At 36.3% G+C, this 27,842-nt stretch overlaps 2 protein-coding genes across 9 annotated transcripts; both read right to left on the bottom strand.

Annotated features, from left to right (window-relative positions):
* Positions 1-1,224: 1,224 nt before the first annotated feature.
* On the bottom strand, positions 1,225-13,927 carry LOC113663020 (protein mono-ADP-ribosyltransferase PARP14-like). Of its 2 annotated transcripts, XM_027178249.2 has the most exons (15): positions 13,677-13,927; positions 13,395-13,525; positions 11,713-13,212; positions 11,388-11,621; positions 11,061-11,285; positions 10,898-10,955; positions 10,639-10,782; positions 10,473-10,532; positions 5,686-5,862; positions 5,132-5,314; positions 4,578-4,945; positions 4,191-4,428; positions 3,956-4,092; positions 2,902-3,079; positions 1,225-2,788 (listed from the first exon to the last, which is right to left on the bottom strand). In XM_027178249.2, exons 1-15 carry the CDS (start codon positions 13,846-13,848, stop codon positions 2,502-2,504), a joined length of 4,092 nt encoding a protein of 1,363 aa, XP_027034050.2. In that variant the 5' UTR covers positions 13,849-13,927; the 3' UTR covers positions 1,225-2,501. The 2 variants fall into 2 exon arrangements, with proteins under 2 accessions (XP_027034050.2, XP_047674639.1); XM_047818683.1 differs by lacking the exon at positions 13,395-13,525 and having other exon boundaries at positions 13,677-13,813.
* A 590-nt stretch (positions 13,928-14,517) lies between these two features.
* Positions 14,518-27,531, bottom strand: LOC113663022 (butyrophilin subfamily 1 member A1-like). 7 transcript variants are annotated; one of them, XM_027178254.2, is made up of 9 exons: positions 27,397-27,531; positions 26,877-26,942; positions 25,314-25,664; positions 23,746-24,024; positions 23,398-23,499; positions 22,980-23,006; positions 22,338-22,364; positions 15,660-16,157; positions 14,518-15,558 (listed from the first exon to the last, which is right to left on the bottom strand). In XM_027178254.2, exons 2-9 carry the CDS (start codon positions 26,935-26,937, stop codon positions 15,440-15,442), a joined length of 1,464 nt encoding a protein of 487 aa, XP_027034055.1. In that variant the 5' UTR covers positions 26,938-26,942; positions 27,397-27,531; the 3' UTR covers positions 14,518-15,439. The 7 variants fall into 7 exon arrangements, with proteins under 7 accessions (XP_027034055.1, XP_027034056.1, XP_027034054.1 ...); XM_027178255.2 differs by lacking the exon at positions 27,397-27,531 and adding an exon at positions 27,072-27,119; XM_047815442.1 differs by lacking the exons at positions 14,518-15,558; positions 27,397-27,531 and adding exons at positions 16,335-16,357; positions 20,520-20,629 and having other exon boundaries at positions 16,051-16,157; positions 26,877-27,065.
* Positions 27,532-27,842: the final 311 nt, after the last annotated feature.

The following is a 27,842-nucleotide window of genomic DNA, read 5'->3' as shown; positions in this document are numbered from 1 at the left end:
TTTTTTATTTAGTTAATTTATTGGAGATGATCTTGTCTTGCCATCATTACCTTTCGGCCATATTCTTTAACATGACAAAACCACCTGTATGCTTCTGAAAAGCCTCTTAGCGGCTACTGGTTGCTGCTACACAGTTTATTGATCATATTTCATTTTGCAGTAAAACTCAGTGTGGACTGTAACTGATTTTATTAAGAATTGATTAACAACAAACAAACAAACAAACAAACAAACAAACAAACAAACAAATACATACATACATACATACATACATACATACATACATACATACATACATACATACATACATAAGTAAGGTATTTAAAACTCTACACCACCTTAAAAAGGAACATGCATACCTAAATTTAAACAGAAACAGTAAAAAAAATCTCATTTAATAGATTATTACACTTGTAAATGTTTTAGAGGTGAAAAGAGTGTCAGACAGCGTAATCAGTTTGAAGTAAGAAATTGAAGGGGTGGTGTTGAGTGTCATCTGTGGTTATGCTACACATGTAGGCTGAGAGTTAGAAGAGCAGGAGAGATTGTGGAGTGAGTTATATGAGGTGATGGAGAGTATTTCCAGATGGGAGAGAGTAGTGATTGGAACAGCCTTCAACAGGCATGTTGGTGAAGGGAATAGAGGTGATCAGGGGCAGGTTTGTTAAGGAAAGGAACCTAGAAGGACAGATGATGGTGGACTTTGGTTAACACTTATTTCCAGAAGAGAGAGGAACACAGTTATATATAAAAGTGAAAGTATGAGTATGTAGGAAGATAACATTCTATGTAGAAGAGGCAACCTGAACGAGATTAGTGACTGCAAGGTGGTGGTACAGTAGGAGTGTCACCAGACAGCATCAGATGGTGATGTGTAAGATGTCTCTGGTGGTCAGAAAGAAGAGGAGAGCAAAGATAGAAAAGAAGATTAAGTGGTGGAAGATGAAAAAGGAAGTTGTGAGGAATTCAAACAGAAGCTGAGACAGGCTTTGGGTGGTCAGGAAGAGCTTCAGATGACTGGGAAACTATAGCAGAAGTGATCAAGGAGACAGGTAGGATGGTGCTAGGTGTGTCACCTAGAAGGAGAAAAAAAACCATAAGGCAACATGGTGTGGGATCAAGGAAGTACAGGATAGCATTCAGAGGAAGAGGCTAGCGAAAAAAAAGTGGGACCTAGTAAGGATATCTATAACGGTTCCTTCTGATTAAAAAACACACTTCAACTGATGTCATAACATTTATTGTCTTCTTTTAAGGGCTGTGGACATGATATGAACACCATGAAAAAAATAAAATAAACCAAATATACATTTAGCTACATGCAAGTGAGTTTTTTTCCATGACATACAGTAGTTCAGATTATAGCCTTTAAAAACTGAATCATCTCACACAGTACAAAACCCCAAAATAAATGAACATACAATGTGTGCTTTCTTTTCAGAAGTCCAGGAGAGGTTAGGAGACAATTTCCAGTCAAATATTTTTAGAATCTTACACTTCTTATTCCACATGTAACTCCATGGGTTTCTTGCTATCTGTATATACAAAACCAACACAGCTAGCCTGGTCACATGAAAATGTAGAAACTAACACTACTCATTTGCTCACCTATAGGTGTCACTATTACCACAATGAACATAAAATAAAATTATGTAACTCAAATATAATTTGCATTCAATGAGAGCGTGTGTGCCCTGGGATGGGTTGGCACTCCGTCCAGGGTGTATCCTGCCTATATGCCCGATGACACCTGAGATAGGCACAGGCTCCCCGTGACCTGAGAAGTTCGGATAAAGTGGTAGAAAGAGAATGAATGAATGAATGAATGAATGAATGAATGAATGAATGAATGAAACCGTTTTTCAAAAAACCGAGTTCATGTTGCCAAAGCAACATTGACGACCTCGCACAGCATGTGCACATCGGGCTCTGCCCCATCATCCTTTAATATCACAGATAGTATCATAATTTTGAGCTTCTCTGCTCTTTCACTGATACAGTCCTGAACTACATTTCGGGCTTAACTAATATAGGGAACGTACATACAGTATATGTTGTAAATATACACATTTTATTTTATTCATATTGCCTTTAACAGAATCAAGATAATTCAGCTAACTTCTACATTGCTCTGTTATTTCTGAACAAAATCATATTGTTTGAGGGGGAATTATCATATTCATATTTAAACAATCTGAATCCAGTGGACAAATTATGGGAACACAGACACATGGAGAAACGCAGCTAATAATGTTTAATTTTAGGATTACGCATGTGTGTAAAGAGCCATAGCAGTATTACAGAATCCTGATTATGATGTTTAAACATATAAATTGTTTTGCTCTGGGATATGTTGTTGATCTCCTGAAGCAGTACAGTCTACATTAAGCATTTAAGTCAGCTGTTACCTACTGTTAATCCCAAAGATCACTCTCAGCTTATCTGTTAGAAAAAAATTGATCTATAGATATTAAATCTAGCCATGCTCTGCAGCTGTGCCCTCATTTGAATGTGATGAGGTAGTCTGGGTAAGCCTGACAGTCATGAAACACCACAAACATGCTGGGATTCTGCATGTTGTCGACCACACTGTCAAATCTGTCATTAGGGTCCTGTGATGAGCGAGGAGGTGGAACCTTCATGTCACTTTTTCCATCTGTGTAACGTCCCGTTAGGACAAGTGTCACAAACATGAGCTGCGTCCCATCTGTAGAAGGTGTAGCGTATGTGGGATCAGCAGAATAGCTGGCTTTAACAGCAAAGTATGTCCCATGTCCATACACTGTTCCTACAGAGGAAAAACAACAACCAAATTTTAGAAAGTTTTGTTTCAAACTTTAAAACATTTGAAAACATATAAATGAGTGATGCATTTTAGTCAAACAGTCAATGAACCATTACCATTTTGTCCAGCAAATCTGCGGTTAAAGTTAGTGCTCTGTATAGAAGCGCAGGCATCGACTGTGGTCCCGTGGTATAGGACTTTCTCTCCTGCCCCATCTGTCCCATTCTTGTCCTGCAGCTCTTTCTTACGAACTTCGTAAGCCCGGCGCAGATTCACATTTTGAATACGTTCAATCTGTAAAAATAAAAAAATGTAAAAAGCTTGTTTTTTTGTTTTTTGTTAATTACTTTTCAGAGCACTGCCAGTCGAATCCATTTTGCTTGAGGAATTCCCTAATAAGTTAAACTCCATTCCGCTTTTTACCTACAGCATTGAACATGCTCCTGCTTCCTGAAATCCATGGGCGTCGTAACCATTATACGTGGGTGGGACAGGATTTACCTCCGACCCCCATGCCCGTGGTGGTTGATTAATGAACAGCAAACATCATAGACTATTGCTTAACCTTTTAAGAAAAATACACTTATATATTAAATTACATTAATGAAAATAAATATAATACATTTTATGGGAAATATGTTGAACAACCGCCTGCGGCAGACAGCAAGTTTAGCAGGCGCCCTTTCCATTTACCTCAGCGCGTTAAACTGTTTAATACATTTTGCATTGTGTTTCAAGAGTTCTAATTTAAGATTCACTATAAAATATTGCCTTTTCTTCAGAAAATAATTTAATTTAATAATTGCAGTATACATGGTTTAGATTGTTACACTACTAACTGTTAAAAGTACTGTTTGCTACTACATTAGTACTTTTTTAAGGTTTCTTGTGTTTTCATTTTTCATCCAGTATTGGGCATTTTTGTATTTCTTTGCCAGAAACAAATAAATCTTAATAACTAAGCGAGTTGTATACATACTTTAGTTTTAAAGGTAGAAAAGAACAGATATCAGATCGGTATCGGCCGATACTGGCAAATGCTGGTATCGGATCGGAAGAGAAAAAGTGGTATCGGTACATCCCTAGTTTTAACACTCTCGCCCTTTGTATTGTTTTTACTGCAAATTCTTATTATTTCAGTTTCCTTCATATTCAGTCTACACAGCACACCTTGACAACTGCTTTTGAGACTGTTCTCTTGAAGTCACTTTTCACTCTTTTGTACTCAGCAGAGCTGGGGTGCAGAGGAACCACCTTTAAAAATTCCCCTGTGGTCATGCAGTCCCAGTAAAGTGGAAAAAAGAAATCTGAGGCATAGAAATAAACCAATATGAGTACATTTAATCAGATCAAAAGGTTCACTTTTCAATTTTAATTTTGTTATTTGTAAAATCAAGCCCCATACCTGATGAGTTCTCCAGTCTTTTGAGCTTTGCCACAGCTGTAAACCCAATTGCTGTGGCCTCCATTTTCACAAGATTTACAGTCCATTTTTGTGCTTGTGCATCCAGTATCCCTCCTGCAACATTTTTGTTTTCCAGCTGATGATGAGCCTCTTTAGGTAACCGCTCCCAGATTCCTCTTAATCCCAAAATGCACCAGCTGACATGGGAAAAAAGTATGTCCTGCTCTTTTTCTTTCATCTACAATGACAGATTGCTGCATGATCACACAGTAATCAGGCCTTCCATAAATAAAGCATAAATAATAATACTGCTTGGCAAATAAACAAAACCAGAAACAGAGGACATTTATTTTTAATATCTTTGTTACATTCAAAACTACTACATACCTTTCTGACAAGAGCCCCTCGTATCATTTGCATGAATTTATTTACCCCTTTTGTTAGTCCATTAACTTCCATCCCATTAGGGCCTCCCTGGCTTATCTGAATACCCAGAGAATTCACATTATTGAGAATATCATCAATTTCAGCTGAAGTGAGTTGCTTAAGTTCATCTTGTGAAACATATTGAGAAGAGCATTGGCTTTGATATGCTTGTTGAAGCTCTTGACATGCCCTTGAGACATTATCATTAGCTATCCCCACTACAAGAAATTCAGCTTTGATATTCTGATCCGGAAAAGACTGCAAAAGAGAGGTATGGTCTAGGGTCAAAGAAGATGGAGCTGCTCTGAAAGGTGTTAATGACAAAGGAGCTGGTAAAGAAAAAAGAAAGACAAGGATCAGACAAGCAATGGAGATGAAGATATTACTGTGCATTTGTTCATGCTATGGCAGCTTTAAAATTAAAAAAACTATAAAATAATAGAGCTATGATAACAGATATGTTTACTCTCAAGTTAAATAGTATAATAATTGTAACTGATGTGTTTTTTTCTCAACTGTTTTCTGGGTAAATTTTCCAAAAATCTGTTGTGCCATTGCTTTGAACTCCAAAAAGACATGGATTTTCTTCAGAACAATGTGAATTATTTTAACATAGTTGAGGTTAGCTTGTACTGTAGCATCCTTCACTCCCTGGAGAATAGCCTGAGCAACCAGACGGGCATCTAACCCTCCTTTCCCTACAAAGCCCACAGTACTCAGATAGTTTAGTATTTTCCACGAAGAGTTATATGCTAGTCTATGCACTAGTAGGTCTATTACAACAAATTTACAATTTTTCAAACTAATTACACATTACACATACACATTTTTTTAAAACAGAAAATAAACTGAATTTACCACAAGTGGATTTTAATTATAGTACTTATTAGTAAATAAAAAAAAATCTTAAGGAAGATGGAAAATAATGGAAATTGGATGTATGGTAGCTAAATAGTTTTGTTGTATGTCCGTGCAATCTCAGTACTTGTGTGAATGTGATACTCCAGCTTTGTTAAATTTTTTAATAAATTTCCTTTAAAATGAAGATTTGTTAAACATGAATACTGACCAGCACAAATAGCAGGAATGGCTACTGACTGGTAGCCACTTTGTTCACATTTAAGCAGGATATCTCGGGCCAGTGTTTTAATAATGCCTGTATCTTTTGCTCCACACACATGCATAATCTCCTTGCAAGGGAAATCTCCAGGCTGGGTGATAAAGATTTTTCCTTTTTCTACCTGCACTAGAATTAGGAAGAAGAAGGAATGTGAATGGGAAAGATCTTTACCTCTTTACTCAAACACACTAAACTGTACCACTCACAATTTGAATGACCTTCCCTACTTTGGCAAAATCAGCCATAATTACATGAAACTTACAGTAGGGCAAAAAAGTATTTAGTCAGCCACCAATTGTGTAAGTTCTCCCAATTAAAAAGATGAGAGAGGCCTGTCATTTTCATCATAGGTACACTATGAGAGACAAAATAATAAAAGAAATTGTCTGATTTTTAAAGAAATTATTTGCAAATTATGGGGGAAAATGTGGTCACCTACAAAAAAGCAAGATTTCTGGCTCTCAAAGACTTGTAACTTCTTTAAGATGCTCCTCTGTCCTCCACTCGTTACCTGTATTTACTGTATGGCACCTGTTTGAACTCTGTCCACAACCTGAAACAGTCAGACTCCAAACTCCACAATGGCCAAGACCAAAAAGCTGTCAAAGGACACCAGAAACCGGAATAGGAAAGCAGCTTGGTGCAAAGAAATCAATTGTGGGAGCAATTATTAGAAAATGGAAGACATACAAGACCACTGATCATCTCCCTGGATCTGGTGCTTCAAAAGGATCACAAGAACACAAGAGCAAAAATCCCAGAACCACATGGGGGGACCTAGTGAATGACCTGCAGAGAGCTGGGACCAAAGTAACAAAGGCTACCATCAGTAACACACTACACCTCCAGGGATTCAAATCCTGCAGTGCCAGACGTGTTCCCCTGCTTAAGCCAGTACATGTCCGGGCCCATCTTTGTTAGAGAGCATTTGGATGATCCAGAAGAGGATTGGGAGAATGTCATATGGTCAGATGAATCCAAAATAGAACTTTTTGGTAAAAACTCAACTTGTTGAGTTTGGAGGAGAAAGAAAACCATACCTACTGTGAAGCATGGGGGTGGAAACATCATGCTTTGGGGCTGGAGTGGATTAGTGGATTCGTATGATGCATTTCAGGGTCCTGGAGTGGCCTAACCAGTCTCCAGATCTCAACCAATAGAAAATCTTGGAGGGAGTTGAAAATCCATGTTGCCCAGCGACAGCCCAAAAACATCACTGCTCTAGAGGAGATCTGTATAGAGGAATGGGGCAAACTAGCAGCAACCGTGTATAAAAACCTTGTGGAGACTTACAGAAAACGTTTGACCTTTGTCATTGCCAACAAAAGTGTATATAACAAAGTATTGAGATACTTATTTTCTACCATAATTTGCAAATAAATTCTTTAAAAATCAGACTTTTCAGAATTTTTGTGATTTTTCTGGATTTTTTTTGTCATTTTGTCTCTCAAAGTTGAAGTGTACCAATGATGAAAATTACAGGCCTCCCTCATCTTTTTAAGTGGGTGAACTTGCACAATTGGTGGCTGACTAAATACTTTTTTGCCCCACTGTACATACTGTATCAGAAACAAATAAAGCATGTGAGAAATACAGAGAGGATGCTGCATAGAAGGTAAAAAGAAGCTGAATTAAAGTTTTGTGACTGTAAGATGTTCATGAATATTCAAGATGTCATCAATAAAAGATAATGCTACAACACGTTAGCATGACACTTTTAAAAGAATAAATATATAAATTTACTATAAATGAAAACAGAAGTGTAGACACAATCTAAAGGGTGGCATCTAAAAATATCCTAAAAACAACAAGTTCCTGAAGATTGGGGCTTATTTTATTAACATCCTTGATTTGTACTGGGTTTGTACTTAGAAACCAGCTAGCTGCTTTTTACTGGTATTTTCATATTTTTTCCCTGTCCCAGCTGCCTTATAGCAATCATTCCTCTTTCCAACAAAACACAACATGCTTCTTCACCACACTTACCTTTTACCAATCTTTCCACAAGACAGTATTCTATCTCTACTGATCAACACCAAGATGATGTTACTAGGCATGACTCAAACACCACTATTTAAGTTTTTTGTGACAGCACAACTATTGACAAGCATAATGAGAGAAGATGGAAAATGAGATAAAATGGTACACTGACAATTTCTTCTGTAAAGTCAACAAAACCAGTGGAATACCTTAGAAAGTTTGTGTTTCCCAAAAACATCATTTCAGTACACAATTACCCCTACAGGTCACTTACTGTTGACTTTTTGTTCCAAAGAACTGCTGCTGTGTTCATAAAGACTATTTAATATTCTTTGCCTTTATGGTATCCAGTAGAGAAATGATTTATAATTCAATTGTACAGTGTAGAATAGCCAAGAATATACCAAGAATGTTTTTTTTTTTTGGATCTGGTTCCTATCAAGGTTTCTTCCTCATGTCATCTTGGAGATTTTTGACCTTGCACCTTTAGCCTCTAATGGATGTAGATATAAATCTACATCCATACAGTGGGACTCGAAAGTTTTGAAAGCACCCTGCAGAGTTTTTAGCATGCACCACCCCCTTTGGAAAGCTGAGACCTGACAGTGTCATGGATTGTTCTCAATCATCATCTGGAAAGACCACGTGATGTCAATCTCAAAGGTTTTATATGCCCAGACTCATCTGACCTTGCCCCAACAATCAGCACCATGGGTTCTTCTAAGCATTTGTCTAGAAAACTGAAACTGAAAATAGTGCATAAACTGAAACTGAAAACACTCACAAAACAGGAGAAGGCTATAAGAAGATACCAAAGTGTTTTAAGATGCCAATATCCTCTGTTTGGAATGTATTTAAGAAATGGCAGTCATCAGGAACAGTGGAAGTTAAAGCAAGTTCTGGAAGACCAAGAAAAATATCAGAAAGAACAGCTCGCAGGACTGTGAGAGAAGCAAGTCAAAACCCAAGTTTGACTGCACAATCCCTCCAGAAAGATCTGGCAGACACTGGAGTTGTGGTACACCATTCCACTATAAATAGATACTTGTACAAATATGGTCTTCATGGAAGAGTCATCAGAAGAAAACCTCTTCTACATCCTCACCACAAAAATCAGCATTTGAAGTTTGCAAATATATATATAGACAAGCCTGATGCATTTTGGAAACAATTTCTCTGGACCGATAAGGTTCAAATACAACTTTTTGGCCGGAATAATCAAAGGTACGTTTGGAGAAGAAAGGGCACAAAATTTAACGAAATGAACCTCTGTCCAACTGTTAAGCATGGGGGTGGATCAATCATGCTTTGGGGTTGTACTGCAGCCAGTGGCACAGGGAACATTTCACGAGTAGAAGGAAAAATGGATTCAATAAAATTTCAACAAATTTTGGATGCTAACTTGATGCCATCTGTGAAGAAGTTGAAGTTAAAGAGAGGATGGCTTCTACAAATGGATAATGATCCTAAACACACCTCAAAATCCACTGTGGATTATATCAAGAGGCGTAAACTGAAGGTTTTTGAAAATCTATGGATAGAGCTTAAAAGAGCAGTGCGTGACAGATAGTGCAGAAAGTTCAAACAACTGGAAGACTTTTGTAAGGAAGATTGGGTGAAGATACCTCAAACAAGAATTGAAAGACTCCTGGCTGGCTACAAAAAGCGTTTACAAGCTGTAATACTTGCCAAAGTGGGCAGTACAAGTGGGCAGTACTCTGCAGGTTGCCCAAACTTTTGCAGATGCCATTTTTTGTTTTCTGTTATTGTGAAAATGTAAATGATGGAAATAAAATCCAACTTTTTTCGACAAATTATAAGAAGGTTTAATCTGTAATTTGATGCCTTTTGGAGATTTTTCCATCTTTTCTTGGATTCTTTATGCACATTTATACAAATGTTTACCTGGGGTACCCAAACTTTCGGGCCCCAAAATATACACATATATATATATATATATATATATATATATATATATATATATATATATATATATATATATATATATGAGAGAGAGAGAGAGAGAGAGAGAGAGAGAGAGAGAGAGAGAGAGAGAGAGAGAGAGAGAGATTTAAATTTGAAATTTTATCACGTAAGAGCAAAGTCTCAAGTTTTGGAAAAAGCTGAAGAATGTCAACCAGACCCCAACCCCCTGGTTCTGCACCAATTTAGTCAAGCTGACCAGCTGTATTACAGTTTATTATGGCATTTGTGTTGAATTCTAATTTCTACAAATGCAAGTGAAAACTGAGCAATTCAGTACCAGTGCTCTGATCTCATTCATACAGGACATCAGCAATAACAGGCGATTGTAGAAAGACAACATCACCTCAGACTACACACACTGCAGCCACTGGCTCTAATATCTGGGGAACAATACTAATGGGTAATGAATATCACTCTGGATAAGGGTGTCTGCTAAATGCTGTAAATGTAGAGCAGCAAATGAATCTTGGCCTTCTTTTCCAGTTATCAGTAAATATCAATTATCTGTCATTTATCTATATGTATTTATTAAACTTCCATTTCTTCACACACAGCAAACACTGATCCTTATAATATGACTTGATATTGTAAAATACAAGACTAAATTTCACACTCTACACACTTAATTTTTTATGCAACAGCTTGAAAGTGTTTCATCACATTGTGCAATTATTTTGATATATATTGACAAGACTTGAATTATAAACACATAATTTGCAAAGATCTGAGTATTAAGGTTTTGTTGTTTTTTTTCTTTGATTTTCTTTTACCTCCTGTTATAGCAGCCCTGACTTGTGGTCCAGCAATAGTCAGGATGTCATTGCACACATCTGAAATAAATTTTTTAGACATTCATAATTAAGCAGTATTAACCCCTTTTTTGTAGCAAAATAATGTAACAAATGGTTGAATGCAAAGTTTAGGGTAAAACAGCACCTGTCTGTAAGTCAGTAAAGTCTGTGGTGTTTACAATGACATCAGTAGTCTCACTGCTGATGTCTCCAAATATCAGATGGACCTGACATCTGGCTAATGGGATGGTGATTTCATCAATTTCGGAGCTTAGAGACTGTAAGGCAGCTGTGGATGCCAGTGAAATATGTTTAATGTAGTTAAATTAATATAGTAATACATTCTGCCAAACATGCTGGAATATTATACCTAATAATAAAGTTTCTTAAAACTAAACACTTACCCTGTCCTGTGTGATCCACCATTATTGCAGTTAAGCCAGAACTAACTACCTGGTATATCTAATCGTAGAAACCACAGTGGGGGAAAAAATCATTGTTGTGACTTTAGTGTCACCTAGTGGTGGTATTTAGTATGTTTATTGTTGACAAATTATATTCTCTTACCTCTTCAGAATCTGGGTAATTAGGCATTATTACAATTTGTATGGTCCCGAGAGAACTAGTGGATGCAGCCCTGCCAAAAGTCTTAATCTCTCCAACCAGAATATTAGAGGCATATTGTACAGGCATAGCCAGTGCCACTCCAGGTCCAATTACTGGAAAAGCAACTGAGCTCCATGCCTGCTGTTCACAAAGTGCCAAAGCTTGTTTAATTCCACATCGTAATGCCTATAAAAAAATGTGACAAGTGTCATAAACAGTGTCTTAAAGCTCCATGAATTGCTGTAGCATTATCACTGACAGGTGCTGAAACTCTTTCACTTCTCTGACCTGTTCACTGTTGTGTGCATTTCCAGCCCAAGGTAAGCATTCAATAAAGAAAACCTTTTTGCACCCTAGTGGAGTCCCATCTACCTCCAGAACATCTCCAGGTGTAATTCTGCATCTTCCTTTGGCAGAATCAAAATTTCTCTGTAATTGTTGCCCTCCTTTTTTAAGAAAGGCTTTCCCAACATTTGTTGAGGTCAAGTGTGTACTCAACATGGGGGCAACAAGTACATCGGCCTGTTCAGAAGAAATTTTAAAACAAACAAAAAACATAAACTACCAGATGATGTTTCATGATAGGGTTTTAATAATTAGTTATTAGCTTCACCTGCTGAACTTCAAGACCTCCAAATACAATTTCCACGGCCACAGAGTAATGTGGATGTGACACAGAAGCAGGTATGGTAGGGAGACTGCTAAATGCTGTGCTTGTGGCTGTTGCAGCACTTGTTTGGACATTATTTTTGAGGGTTATCAAAACCTGACAGGAACTCTGTAATGATCTCTGTGTGTTTAAACCTTCCTCTTGAAAGAACTGCAGGACTCCAGGACCATTTACTGAAGTTTTCTTCCATGTAAGATGGCTAAATGATGACTGCAGTTTCTTCTTCATATCAATTACTTTACACCGAGGTCCTGAGACATGGACACATGGGGAAGGTGAGGATGAAGCCATTAGTTTTACACCAGATGCTTTCACACCTAGTAGTGACAGAAGTTCAGATAAATTATCCACTAGTTCTGCTAAACATAGAGGCACAATGTCACTGTGTTCTGCATAGTTTTGCTTGTGGACCTGTATAATATTTTTTAATTTATTGACTTCAGGGCTGTAGCCCACCAGTTGCACCCTCATTGTGGGGTCAGACACTGGTCCTGGCTCGTAGCTAATTTCCACTTTAGAAGTTCCATGATTAGCCTGTTGTAATGCAGGATTCAAAGCCTGTTTCAAAGCATCGATTCCTGGTGACTCAGATTCAGCTTTCTCAAGCACCACCGTCTCCATACACAGATCTCTCCGTATTGCAGTTGCTGCTTCCTGAAGTGCACCTGTGGACAAACTCAGCAGAACCAAATCCGAGCCAGAGCCTGTGGCCTCAATCAAAACCGGACTGCAGAGATTCTCCTGAAATCGTGTCTGAAAGATCTGAATAGCACCACTAGATGACAAAAATGCTTTAATGGGATGAGGCAATGTGATTCTTTCCTTTTTAATACGATTCAGCAACTCATTAAGTTCTTTTTCTGCTGAATGTACTTGATCTTCAGGACCCTTTAGGACAAGAGTGCCAGATCGCTCCTGTGAAATCCGGATCTTTGGATAATCGGACTTCATCTTCTGCTCAAACTGCTCCTTCACAAGTGCATAATGTGTCTCAGACACAGGACATTCTTTATGGGCTTGCTGTCGCAAATGAAAAGCATCTAAATCATTTAAAAGCTTCTGCACTTCCTTTTGTTCTCCAACTATCACTACGAAACCTTTTTCTTCATAAATCCCAAGGTTTTTTGAGAACTGGAAAGATTGTTTTTGTAGAATCTCTAGCCTCTTAGGATCCACCTCGAAATGGAATATATAGCGATCCTGCAGGTCTGAGAACACTATATCCATCTTTTCTTCCCACTTCTGCTGGATATCACTTTGACCTGTTTGAACTGCATCCCTTATTACCACTACTGTCTCAGTAACCATGTCTAACTTAAAGCTGCTTAGCAAAGAGGAGAGCTGATCATTTAAATCTGACTTTGCTTTTGAATTGTCTTTCAGAAAGTTTAGTAAGTATGGGTCCAGTTTAAAAACTTTCTGCATAGGTGTATCTCCAGTGACCTGTAAAACACAAAGAATTAATAACAAACAGATATAGATATTTAAAGAAAGCATTTCACCCTCATACTGTAATAAGTATAGTAGTTTTTACGCATGAAAATTCATTTGGCATTTCCTATACATCAAGACTATGCATTTCCTTATTGTCTTAACAGGAAGTATGTTAGCAAAGCAGCACCTACTTGTTTTGATGTGAAATGTAGCAGATGCTGTTTTTCTTTTTTAATATCATGGTGTTTTATAAAGATGTGTAAATCTCCTCGTCCAGGAAGACTGATTATGTGATCAGTTTTGCTTAATACTCTGTCTTGTGCTGTAGTAGTAGTAGTAGTAGTAGTAGTAGTAGTAGTAGTAGTAGTAACAACAACAACAACAACAACAACAACAACAACAACAATAATAATAATAATAATAATAATAATAATAATAATAATAATGTATTTTTCTCATAAATTTTCACCCACCTTCTTTTTCCAAGAAGTTTATCTTATAGGTGTTGTCTCCCACCTTTTTCACTTCCCCACAGTCTCCTCCGCCAGACTGCCGCTTGATCTTAAAATAGTTTCTAATCTTTTTCATTTCTACATCTGAGAGGTTGTTGGCCTCAAAAATCACAGCATACTGATATTCTGCCATACTGAATGAAAAGGTACAAAGTCTCTGACTATCGCTTGGTTGTTTTTCATACAATGACAAACACTTTCACTTTCTGTCTAACTTTTTTGTTCGCCGCCCCACAGGCACACACACACACACACACACACACACACACACACACACACACACACACACACACACACACACACACACACACACACACACACACACACACACACACACACACACAGTGGGTTTAGTCTGAACTGAGGGTTTGTTTTACAAATGTCTCACTTCACTACAAAACAGATTAAAGTCACAGAGACTTATAGTTTTCCTCAGAATTTACCTGTTTATCACATAATGACATTTTCATTTTTATTCAGTGAGGGAACTTTTTAAACAGAAAATAAAAGAAAATGTATATTTCCGGTTGGTTAATCCTGTGTCTTGCACTGTTCACTGTCATCATCTCACTGTAATTTTCTTAGAAAAACATGAAACGTCAGAGCCGAAACGTTTCATTGGTCAATCAGGTAGCGCTTCAATCATGAATATTAATGAGGCTCCCTCGGATGTCTAGCGTTTAAATATACAACATGAATACAACATTGAGTTGAATGTTTTCTGATGGACCACGTAATTTCCCTTTTAGACAGGGAGATGGGAAACTTTTGCTCGGTTTTGATTAAAACAGACATCAGCAGCTGAACTTAAAACAGTTTATTGAACATATTTCATTTTGCAGTAAAACTCAGTGTGGACTTTAACTGATTTTATTAATATTTGACTTGCAACAAACATACAAATAAATAAGTAAATAAATACATAAATACATAGATAATGTATTTAAAATAAAACTTTACAGCACTTTACAAAGGAACATGCATATCTAAATTTAAACAGAAATAGTAAAAAAAATTCTCATTTAATAGATTAATACATTAATACATAAATGTATTAGAGGTGAAAAGAGTGTCAGACAGCGTAATCAGTTTCATCTGTGGTTATACTACACATGTAGGCTGAGAGTTAGAAGAGCAGGAGAGATTGTGGAGTGAGTTATATGAGGTGTTGGAGAGTATTCCCAGATGGGAGAGAGTAGTGATTTCAACAGGCATGTTGGTGAAGGGAATAGAGGTGATCAGGGGCAGGTTTGGTGTTAAGGAAAGGAACCTAGAAGGACAGATGATGGTGGCCTTTAGTTAACACTTATTTCCAGAAGGGAGAGGAACACAGTTACATATAAGAGTGAAAGTAGGAGTATGCAGGTAGATTACATTCTATGTAGAAGAGGCCATTTGAGCGAGATTAGCAAGGTGCAAGGTGATGTTAGGAGAGAGTGTCTCCAGACAGCATCAGATAGTGATGTGTAAGATGTCTCTGGTGGTCAGGAAGAAGAGGAGAGGAAAGATAGAAAAGAAGACCAAGTGGTGTAAGAATGTTGTGAGGAATTCAAACAGAAGCTGAAACAGGCTTTGTGTGATCAGGAAGAGCTTCCAGCTGACTTGGAACCTACAGCAGAAGTGAGAGGTAGGAGGGTGCTAGGTGTGTCATGTGGAAGGAGAAAATAGGATAAGGAAACATGGTGGGGATCAAGAAAGTACAGGACAGCATTTGGAGGAAGAGGCTAGGAAGAGTGGGATGTAGAAAGCAGTTTTTTATCTAGATTGCTCAACAGGTAAGAGAGTGAGAAGGTGCCTGAGGAATATATTGGTGGAAACAGATGATTCGCTGTGGCGACCCTGACTGTAAAAGCCGAAAGTAGAAGAAGAAGAAAACATTTGTGAGGTTAAAATTCATTCAGTCTTTAATTATAGGAGAGATGATCAGTGGTGCTGAATTTTTACCTCCATCATTGGACCGAGGACTGAAGAAAGGGTAGAGATTTTCTGTAAAAGACTGATTAGTGTAAGAGTAAATACAAGAGCTGGACCTCGCATCATAAAAGGTGACCAGACCCGCCCCATAATCCACAAACACCCCCACCACCTCCACCTTCTTTCTCAATGTGAGGGGGACAGAGGGGTCTTCATAAGCCCAGTAATGATGCTCATCCCACATAGCCACAGTCCACAATCCATTCAGAGGGCTCATTGTAATCTTCCCCTTCCTGTTAACATTTTCTCCAATGACTCCTAATATCCATGCAGTTTTCTGTCCGACCTGCACCTCATAATAAAATCTCCCAGAGGAGAAACTCTCCTTTCCCAGAACATTAACAGATTCATTAAACCTCTGTGGTGTATCAGGGAGATCCTGGCACGTGACTACACATTTCACTGTTTTTCCATCAGCAGACAGGATGAGTTCAGGATGAGCTGTATCAGGATCCAGAGTCACATCAACTGAGACAAAACACACATTGTATGACATGAGTATGCAGGCGAAAAAGGATTAAAATCATTATCCAATGGATTATATTTATTAAGATTTCTAATAGAATTTGTAAAATATATATTTCCTAACTATAACTATATTAATTCAGTGGCTTTTAAAATTCAAATCTACATCATCTTCTTTACCTTGACACACAGACAGAAGACTTCTTGAATGAACAGAAAATTTAGAGAAGGAAACAAAACAGAAGACATTTTAAAATTATATTTAATAAAAGTAGCCAAAAAAAATTACCTACATATTTATTTTTGCTTGTACAACTTGTCATTGTATGCTATTTTGTTTTTTAATATATGCAATATTCTATGTGTAATAAATTATGTATGTATGTATGTATGTATGTATGTATGTATGTATGTATGTATGAATGAATAAATAAATAAATAAACAAACAAACAAACTCTACATTTATTTTGCTTGTCCTACTTATTGATTAACCATTTGTAATGGTTAATCAATAAGCTTTTACTTATTAAACAATTCTGTGAGAAATAAATTATGAATATAAATTCCTGATAAAATGTATGATGAGCCTGACAGGTATGGCTTTTTTCACCTAACAGAAAATGTAACCTTTTAACAAGATTTTATTTCTCCCATTGTTTTAAAATCACTTTTTATATTACCAAATAAGTAAAATATATCCACATTTTTTATCAGTTTTCTCTTGAATTATATATTTTAAAACACCATGAGCTATTTATTTATTTATCTTTAATTTAAATGATGGATGAAATTAAGAAGTTTTTTTTTAATGTAAAGTTTTAAGTAGTTATATTTTTTGCCCGCTAGATGGCAGTGAAAGACCAGAACACTATACACTACACACAAACATCAGGTAATAAAAAATCACTGCAAAATAAACAGATCAATCATTTACTAATCTGCTAATAAAAAAGTTACATATATTATTAAAAAAATCTTTACATTTTAAAATAAAGCTTTAAATTCCCTGTGAGCTCTTGGCAGCAAATATATTTCCAACATTTGCTTACTATGGTTATAAAAAAGAAGACGGAAAATTTCTTTCCTTGTCCGAATGTTTTCTTGTAACATGTGTGTGTGAGAGAAAGCATATACACACTACACTTTACTGTGATTATTAAGTCAAAAACTAAAAATAAATATGTTTCCTCACATGAAACCAGTTACCGATACAACTAAATTCCTTATCACAGGCAGACAAACCAATAATAGCAGCAAATAAAGGATTAAAACCACAGCCACAAACACCTCTAGCTGACCTGGAATCAGTAAGTCTGTTAATATCAAGAGGTTTTTACTTCCTTGCAATGCAGCTTGAGCCAAGTTCATTAACATGATCCAGATTTTCATCATAGAGTTGAGCCATGTGGCCATGTTAAATATATATTGAACAATCTCAACTGTTGTCATTAAACAGATATTTCTTTTTTTTAGCAAATCATATTTAGCACAGTATCCCACCTCATCTTTAAAACCTACTTTCACACTCTTGTGTTTCATGAATGAATTTGTAATGATAAACCGTTTTTGAAAAAAAAAAATGAGTCTACATAACCAGAACAGTGAAGATCTCACACAGCATGTGCACATCAGGCTCTGCCATATCATACTAATTTTGAGTTTCTCTGCTTTTTCCATGACACAGTCCTAAACTACAATCTAGGCTTAACCAATCTTCATCATGTCTTACAAACCAGAAGTGTTTTGGTCTCAACCCTACATGAAGGCGAAAATGAAGAACGAAGGTTTCTCAAACTTAAAATATCTAAACATTTTAATTGCTCAGGAACAGCATATGTGAGTATATCCGTAAGCACAGTGAGAAACAAAGACTTTTCATCGTATATCACACATGACTGCCATTGGACCCTTAATTGGCAAAGAACACTTACAAGTGTGTTTGACAACTCTGGACTAGATAGTCCAAGGAGGGCACATATAAATAAATCAAGACTTCGTTCATTTGTGGTTGAGACCAATACTAGTACCACTGTGGAGGTTTGGATATTACTAACATCCTGTGTAACCTTGTTGGATGTTGCTTCACTTGCAGACAGTTCTTCTTTCCTTCAAATTCTCTTGTTCCTTTGACTGTGGAAGCTTTCCCGTTCTCACTTTCACTTGGTTTTAGATCATACAGGGATATCACTGGATTGCAAGCAATCTTGGCTTTTCTTGTAAGACACTTAACAAACTGGCTGAAACTAGGAAATGTGTTTGTTTCTTCTTCAATTGCCATGACCTCACAATTCCATTTTGCAGTTAACCAATCAGAAAACCTGGATGTTCATTACATTCATTGAGGATGCACTTCAATGCACTTTATCTGAGGAACAGCAGCTTTATAGCCTCAAAAGAAATCAGTAAATTCCTTTAAAAATTTTTGCCAATGAATTGAGATTATGTCTGAAAGCCTTAGCAACAATGAATGGGTTTCAATAGCTTAAGAAGTCTGGCTTCCTATTCTCTTACCATGCACTGCTTTGCTGCTTTAGGTTTTTGTTCCGCTAACCTTTTCTTGTTTCAGCTTCAACACAATTTTAAAAAATTGAGTTGCAGTAAGGATAATGTATCCTGAGTCAATTACTGATTACTGTAATGACTGATCAAAGGCCATTTAGCTCTTATAACTAACACTGAACTTATATTTAGGAGGTGAGGGACAAAAACATTGATCCTGTATCAATACAGTGCTTTTCTTCTCTAAGAGGATCTTCAGGCTCCTTGTAACATGACTCCTTATAGCCTCTACAAACATCTTTGTGAATGCTCCACAAGTGTCTACTCTATGACACCTTTCACTGTCAGGAACAACAGTTTGGTGTAACACTTCATAGACAGTATTTACATCTTTTGAAGCACTGCTTATCTTCACTACGATGACTGGCAATACATCATTTGAAAGATGCTTCATCAGTGTTTGCCTGTACTTTCCAGAGCTTTCCCCTCATAAGTGCTTGTGTAAAGGCTTGTCAATTTTTCAACATAGTTCTATACCCTTCTCTGTAAAGGTGCAGCCTCTTTGGCTGCCGTGTGGCTCTGGATATATTGCTTTATCAATGGCCACTGTTAAATCTACTGCTGTGTCTCCACACTCATTGAATCTGCTCTGTCTGTAAAGATATAGGGCAGGGGGTTATGTGGTTTTTTTGTGTCTTTGCAGCTTTTTGAAATTCAAATTTTATTTGTCACATACACAATTATACACAATACAAAATGTAGTGAAATGCATTTAATGACTTCCCTTGGTATAAAAATCACTGAAATAAAAGAATAAAAATAAGATACAAAAAAGTACAATAAAATAAAATAGAACATATAGGGCATATAGGGAAAATATGGGGTTAAATTACAATAAAAATAAATAAATATATGGTTTTGTTTCAAAGGCTCTCGTCCCCATGTGTCACTTGGCTAGGGTCTGGTTGCTAATATATACTGTACACTGACTCTGATCATGGCATGTGTCACCAATTTGATGTTGTTTGTAAACAGGTTTTTCAGAAGAGTGATGGATCCAGCATACCAATCAAATAGTTCAGTAGAGATCTTCCATGATGTATCCAACACAATTTACCATTGTTAAGTGTTAGGCTCCCAAAAAAGGTATTATTAATGAAAGCAATGCTACAGATTTGGGGGCTAAAATGGTCTCAGGATGCCATGAGATAATTATGGCCCCGATGGTCACCATACAACCTGATCCTAGCCTAGAAAATCTTGTTCCTATTCATTGACAGGCAACCCCTTAAAATAATTCAGTTTGAAGCCTAGGGGGATGTAAATGGTGTGTGGCAATCACAAAATTATGTATCTATCAACAGATGAGATGCAAACAGGTTGACATATGCTTGTACCTTATCCTAGCGGTCCTTGCAAATGGAGCTGAGAGTACTGTATATATGCAATTACTAACTTCTATACATGAAGACATCTATTTACAGGATGATAACAAGCAGGTAAGAGAGTAAGCATAAGCTCCCTGTCCAGTGGTTCCTGGAGATCAAGTGTATATGAAGGTCTTTAGGAGAAAGTGAAAGGAGCGCAAAAAGGAAGGAGCCTACAAGGTATGTGTAGGGGGTTACACTAACAGCTGTACAGAAAGAAGGTAGTATGACTTCCCAGGTTCTCCAGGTAAGGCTTAAAAGACAAGAAGACAATAAAGCTGTTGGCAAAGAGGGGAGTCAAGAAAGCACGAGTCAAGAAAAAGTATGTAGAAGTGAGAGAGAAGTGGCAGGCCCAAGTCAAAAAAGAGAAGACGACTCAGAATGACATAGAGGCTGACTAAGAACGTGACTCTGGTGATGAGGACGATTCTGACATACCTGTTGCACATCTTGAAAGAGAAGAAGATGAACTGCTGCACACCCAAGAACCAGATTCTTGAAGGGGGTGGGACTTAGTAAGTCAGAGAAGGGAATGTATAGGATATTCCCTGGGTTAGGGTTAGTAAATTGTGTGTAAAGTGTGGAAATTCAGTGCACAATAACTTCATATCAACCTGAAAAACAACTACTGTACATAACATCATAACGTTCCTAATTACAATTGAGATAATACAATAATTTATCTGAAATGATAAATGATATACTATCCAACAAATATACCACCTTTTTAATAAAAATGCATAGTTATGTATAGGGCTGGAGCTAAAAAGTTTATCATCACTATAATGTGTCATATCAGTCGATATCAACAATTATTGATACATTTTATTAACCTTTTATTAACCATTTTATTAAACAATGACCAATAGTAAAAAAAGTTTAAATTTAACCACTGCATTTTTTTTATTTACACACTTTATTAAGGCAAACAATAAATAATTTTAGTTTAACAATCAAAATCAAATTAAACAAATATCTTTCTTATATCATACATGAAGATCAAATAAGTATTAAACAAACTCAATGTGAAATAACTTATAATAACATAAAAAACTTATAAAAAAAACTTATAACTTAAGATAATAACTAACAAACAAAAAATAACTCTCAAACTGAAATATTCCAGCTACATGGCTTCATTGTAAATTGTGATCTAGGAGGTCAAGTTGGTTCACTCCCTCTGGTTTAAATGCTGCCCTTGTGCTGTACATGTGACCACATTACCCACTTTTTTCTTATGTAATGCCGGAGTAGCGAGCAATGTTCAAACCAGTGTTAACCAACAAAGCTGTTAAGCCTACATGATCTTAAACAAACAACACAATCTCTGTGTTAAAGTAACAGTGTAGGGTAAAGATTATATAATATTTGTTAGTTCAGAACAAATATTATGTTTTGTCTGAGCAGGCAGAAGAACAACCATGCCAAGACACAAACTGTGCACACTGAGCAACCAAGTAAGTCTGCAGATAAAGTATGGCATCCTTAAACTTTGGGTTGCCACATTTTAGAAGTCACATTGCTAATTCCATGGCAACAGAGACTGGATAATAGAAAACTCCCTCTATTTTAACTGTATGATCACAATCTACAACTGATAAAAACATGGTTTCACTGAATTCCTGAAAAGAAAATAGCCCTGCTGACCATGACACTGCAAAGCTTGCTGAGAGCTATCACCAAGGGAAGAAAAGGTAAATCGGTTCAACTAAGAAAAAGAGGTGTTCAAAGTCCTCAATAATGCAGTCATAAATCAACTGTAACACTTGAACATTCCAACAAACAACAAATTTTCAAGTATCTAGAGATTAGCGTCAGTTAAGTTTTCTTTAGTATAAAAGCTTCGATTTAAAGGTTATGAAGTTTTTACATGTGCTGTCAGTGCAGACTAGACCTTTCAGGATCAATTAGCCACAGAGACAAGACCGTAAGCTATACAGATATACTTCCTGTCTTTTAGTGATGATACATAATAACGGTGGATACAGTGGATAATATTTTAGCTAATGACAACCACGAGCTAGATTCATCAATCACATTATAACAAAGTTGCATCAGGTTGCTAGGCTACTCAGGCCTTATTGTGACCAATGTTGTTTGCAAATACCAAAGTGGTCCATATATAGACAACTACATCCCTCATCACAGCATGCACTCAATAACACAGGATTAAAAACAAGGCAATGCTGTCACACACACTGATACACAAATTACAGAATATGATTTCACAGTAATAATGATAAAAATCTTTCTTACCTGCATACAGCTTTTTCTTTACAAAGTCTGTAAATTAGGTAAGTAAGCAATCATTTATATTTGTTCAAAACTAGACATTGAGGTTTAATTCATTGCTTTTTTGTTCATAAGTTTTAAAAATGACCTTTTTTTTATTTATTTTTTCATATTTCTACATTACTACTCTACATTTTTTTTTAGAATTGCAGTGTTTAAAACATTAATTTTACCTTTATTAGGTGAGTAATATTTGATCAATTAATGAATTAGCCCTCCAAATGAAATCTGTGAAATTACTGTTTAATGATGATTTTAAAGATAATTTTATAGATTGCAAATTTTTTAGTGAAATTGTTTTTTAAATTAGTAATTTACCCCCACCACACTTCAGTATTATGTCTATTTTTCTTCTTTATTACCATTAATCAGTTAATATTGTCCAAATCTTGTTTCAACCCCCTTTTACTACAGCAGTCCAAACAACCTAACAAACCCCCAGATACCTTTGTGATTAGATTTATTCAGGTTGAAGCCTCAGTAAACTCTCACTGTTTAAAACATTTTTATAATGTCTCTAGGTTAAAGGTGGTCTTATGTTCTTTCTTTAGTTTGCCCAATTAAATAGCCAGAACGATCTTAAAAGTACAAAATGTTCATTCTCACCTGTGAACTGCTTCTCCTTTTGAATCTCTGTGAACAAAACCGATATTATTTTTACATATTTTGTATACATCCTATATAAATACACATTTTTAGGGTGTATCATTTATAAGGTAACGGGACAACAAAAATGTGTTTATCAAATATATCTGCATAGTTTTGCGATCACAGTCTTTTATATGTACACACTACCTCACCTGTCCTAGCCATTAATCAGACTGAGGTAAATGTAATGAAATGGAAGTATTGGTTCCCTTCAGCAATCTTGAATAAAATCTTGAATAATTCCTTCATATCATTTTTTCTGAATGTCAGTAATATTTCATTTTGCTTTCAGGAACTATGCCACAATTTGCTCAGCTATGGCAGAGTTAACAACCAGGTTCTACAGTGTTGTTAAAGAAAGTGATTTAAATTTTACCTTTCTTGTGACAAATAAATGCAGTTATCATCAATCCAACAGCAACAAGGCATGCTGTAACTGAAATGCTGACAATCCATTTCCAAGCGTCAAAGAATTTACCTAAAATGAAACCACATTTACCTCACAGATATTTTTAAGAAATATTTCAAGAATTAATGTATAGGTACAAAGATATTACTTACAGAAGTACTGTATTGAAAATAGATACAATACAAATAATGTTGATGCAGAAATTGTATATGTTAATCATGCTCATGTGTCATTATTAATCACATTCATTTATAATGATTAGCATAAAATAACAGTAAAAATCTAAGTGTAAGCATTTTTGTAATGAACACTTACTATTAATGATAACCTCTGCCTCCATCATGTGATGTTTTTGAAGTAGTCTGCAGTAAAACCTGTTGGAGTCACTAGAATCATAAACAGTGATGCGGCGTTTAACGCTGAAGCCCTCTGTGTCTCTGTGTATCTGTGTATCTTCAGCGGTCAGAGTCACTCCTTCTCTGTCCAGCCACAGAATCTCAGGTTCAGGGATCCAGCCTCTAGACTCACACACTAGATGAATCCCTCCTGAGTTACTAAAACTCTCCATCCTGATCACAGGGTAGCTTCCCTGAGCTATAATCAGTTAAAAAAATGAAAGCCTTTAAACCATCAAATACAAGTAACATAATCTGCCCAAAAGAGGGTCTAATTTGTGACAAACCAAATACTAAAATATTCAAAAAGTATCTACAAAAAGTTGTTTCTATTCCAATTTTAATAAGTTTCTTCTGCTGTTCATAGATCTCTACAGGTTTAAATATTTACTAAATTACAAACAATTATTAACATTTATTTCAACATTTCTTGCTGCTTCAGTGTGAAGAATCAGTGTGCCTGAAATTACACCTGAAAAATCTGAATTGCATCATGAAATCATATCAGTATGGATCAGAATCAAAAGAATGTTTCCAACATCTTTTGGAATCCATGCCATTTTGAGAGCAAATGGCAGCCTAGTGTGGGAAAATAATTTTAAGTCATTGTTTTACTTCTAGTAAAAGTTCTAGCATATTTTTGTGTATAATGTAGAAGCGAAATCAAGTTACAATGCTAGTTAAATTCAAACTTTACATTAGACTTGTGGTTCCTTTATCTCATTAATATGAAAGGAAAGGGGCAATGTAACTCAGGTTATCATTTGTGCCATTTGTCCCGTTGTTTAAGGTGGCCATTTGATTCAAGGTCCGAGTCAAGAAGGAATGCCAAGCATTAGAGGTGAACTCGTTTCTATGTTAATGAAGGGGTCTGAGAAAGACTGTTATGTTAATGGGATTAAGGGTGAAAGTCCAGGATCTGGGGTGGGGGCTGTTACATCCTTTCATGTTTTGATTGTCACCCGAGTGTTTTGTCGCTATCTGATGGGACTGCCCCTAAAATGTGTATATTCACAATGTATTACAACTTTAAGTCAGACTTGATGACTGCAGCGCCCATGCCAGTACGCTCTGACTTGCAGACTCGTTTCATCGTGTATCTACAATAAAGACTACTGCACAAGGATATCCAAGTTTACAACACTAGCCAGTATTAGTATTAGTTCTGTAAAGCTGCGTTAAGACAATGTCCATGGTTAAATGTGCTATAAAAAATGAACTGAATTGAATTGAATAGCATACAGTTCTTAATTAAGTGCTCATTAAGTGACCTTTAAAGATGATGTATCATCTTTAAAGGTCACTTTAAAGATAAATAAAATTTATACTTTAAAGATAAATTAAATTTATACACAATAAAAATTATACTGTCTTATTTTTTTTTTAACATTATTATTATGTATGAACAAACAGAATAATAATGTTAAAAAAAAAATAAGACAGTATAATTTTTATTGTATAAACCTTAAGTGCAGAAACAGATCTTACCCTCAACAGTGACATTAACGGTGATGTCATCAGACCAGGATTTGTCCTCAACAAGACACTTGTAAAATCCTTCATCGGAGACCCGAAGATCTGAAAGTTTGAGTGAAGCATTGCCTTTCTGTAGCTCCTCTTTAAAAAGTGACGTTCTTCCTCTGTAGGACTGCACCTGATCTTCATTTCTGTCTTCATGATTCTTATAGAGATGCACTAATGAGTCCTTTACATAGAGTTTAAACCACTCCACTGTCATGTCCACAGCACTGGTGGTGGGTTTGATAAAACAGGGCAGAACCAGATCTTCACCAGTTACAGCAACAAGAGGAGCTTCTGGACCAACCACCTGTAATTGTTCTGTATTGGGGGGGGTCAACAAATGTGGTATGTCATTTATCTCTATTATATGTATATAAAAAGGTATTTAGTAAAGAAGGTCGTTATTCTAAAGTGAACATAAATGTTATGTTCGGTAAATAAATGTTAGCAGTAACAGCTTCTTATAGGATTCAGGAGGCGGAATAATGTTCTTTTATAACCATTACCTAAACAACACCAGAGAAAAATACAAAGTTAATAATTTATGGTGATTTTTTTATGTAAAGATGTATAATAGAGATAAAAGTAATTGACAAAATAAATACTGCATACATGATCTACATTATATCTAAAACACCTAACTTCAACAATAAAACAATTATTTTGACTCCTCATGAGTGTGTTGCAATGTAACTACCACAATATACACTCACCATCAACTTTAACAATAACATCTGTCCAACTCAGAAATGCAGTTATCCAATTAACACACAATGCATAAACTATTATTATGGTTAAAAATTGCAATTAATGTTCACATCAAACTTTAGAATAGGTAAGATGTGATCTCTGAATTTACCAAGAATTTTAATGAAATAGAACATGCGCACGCAAATGAAACATGCTCCTCCCACGACTGGTGCAGCACACAAGCTACTCAGGTAATATCCACTGATGAATCTGCTTTCCAGAGCTTGCTGAGAAATGTGAAGGTGACCCTCCCCACACCTGCTGTGCCCTGTGAAGCTCCCTGGGTCCTGCCTTGTTTGCTCAGCCCTGCATGGAAGTCACCTCCACAGAACACGCTGCCGAAGACTAAAGACCATTTCACCTACACCTCAATTCCATTCACCTCACCATTAACAATATGTGTAAAAGAACCCTTTTTTTTTTACCTGGCTAATCCAAGGAATAACATTAGAGTGGACTGGATTGTACATTACTACTCAGGCTATATTTGCATTTAATTACACTATGGTAAAATGATATTCCCTTCATATCTTTCAAATTTGCAGCTGCTGTTTCAGAACTTCTATGAGGGTGCTGCCAGTTTAATGTCTGTTTGATGCATTTTTATTTTGAAAGATCCTGCCACCTGTTGGCATCCATAACTTTCACAAAGAATTTTTTTTCTTCAGAAAACACACACACACACACACACACACACACACACACACACACACACACAGAGAGAGAGAGAGAGAGAGAGAGAGAGAGAGAGAGAGAGAGAGAGAGAGAGAGAGATCATACCTGATTTAGAGTCCACGCTGAAAAGAATCAGGACACACACAGGAGTCACACACGACAACATAATCCCTGAAACGAGGGAAGAAACCATCTGTATTGTTCACGCTCTCGAGACTCTGAGCATAATTCGACCTCTGCAAAAATGTAACTGCGTCACTGGTTATCAACCTTCCATCGACCAAGAGAACTTAACCGTACTGTATTCTTACACCGCCCCACTGCTGTGCTCCGAGACTCAGAATAGCTGACTCACTGACTGTCTTATCAAAGCTAGGACTTCTGTAAGCATACAGGGCGTGTGCTCAGCAGTCACCCATGCACGTGGACTGAGGCTGACGCTTACATTAAATAAAATAAAATTAAGAAGAAAATTAAAATCAATGCAATATGCAATTTCTCCTATCTTCCTTGCGACATGAACATTGTATTCATTCATTATATTTTAACATTGTATGACAAATCAAAACGTAAATGAATCTCTACATCGATGGCATATACATTTATATAACTTTTAGCGACATACCAAAATAGTTGCAAGGACGAGCATACAGTTTACGAGCTCTTCAGCTTCAGACGCTTGTGGAATAAGCACAAAGCACAACAATCCTCCCCTCAACTGTATCGTGTAAAGGTTCAAGATTTGAGACTTTACAAAACGGTGCACATTAGTGACATCTCGTGGTAAAAAGTTTGAATAGCTGTATTTGCTTTCCAGAGGAATGTAATACATCATCCGCTCTGAAAACCATAAAAGCAATACAAATAATTAGTGATTCATTTGTGATACATTAGTGTTGATGTGCTACTTACTGTGAGGTGAGTCTGTGGTTAAATTTCTGAAAAAATCTATAAATTGGATGAATCCTTTCAGTGTGGCTGTTAGAGGAAAACAGAGGCTTTGCATTAGTAGAACATGTATTTTCCTCAGATTTTTTTAAAAACATTTTTTTTTTTTTTTAAATCTGACTC

Source organism: Tachysurus fulvidraco, chromosome 1, assembly GCF_022655615.1.
Source record: "Tachysurus fulvidraco isolate hzauxx_2018 chromosome 1, HZAU_PFXX_2.0, whole genome shotgun sequence".
NCBI classification, from domain to species: domain Eukaryota; kingdom Metazoa; phylum Chordata; class Actinopteri; order Siluriformes; family Bagridae; genus Tachysurus; species Tachysurus fulvidraco.
The sequence above is the reverse complement of the archived record's forward strand: the minus strand, read 5'-3'. Positions and strand labels throughout refer to the sequence as shown.

Coding starts and splice junctions, on each gene's coding strand:
- LOC113663020 (XM_027178249.2), bottom strand. CDS start 13,848: ATGGCAGAATATCAGTATGCTGTGATTTTTGAGGCCAACAACCTCTCA. Junction 5,863..10,472: donor CAGGGCTGCTATAACAGGAG/GTAAAAGAAAAT, acceptor TCCTAATTCTAG/TGCAGGTAGAAAAAGGAAAA. Junction 5,315..5,685: donor CATTCCTGCTATTTGTGCTG/GTCAGTATTCAT, acceptor TGGGCTTTGTAG/GGAAAGGAGGGTTAGATGCC.
- LOC113663022 (XM_027178253.2), bottom strand. CDS start 26,964: ATGGTTTCTTCCCTCGTTTCAGGGATTATGTTGTCGTGTGTGACTCCT. Junction 24,025..25,313: donor CGTTAATGTCACTGTTGAGG/GTAAGATCTGTT, acceptor AACTGATTATAG/CTCAGGGAAGCTACCCTGTG. Junction 23,007..23,397: donor ATTTATTTGTCACAAGAAAG/GTAAAATTTAAA, acceptor TTTTGTTCACAG/AGATTCAAAAGGAGAAGCAG.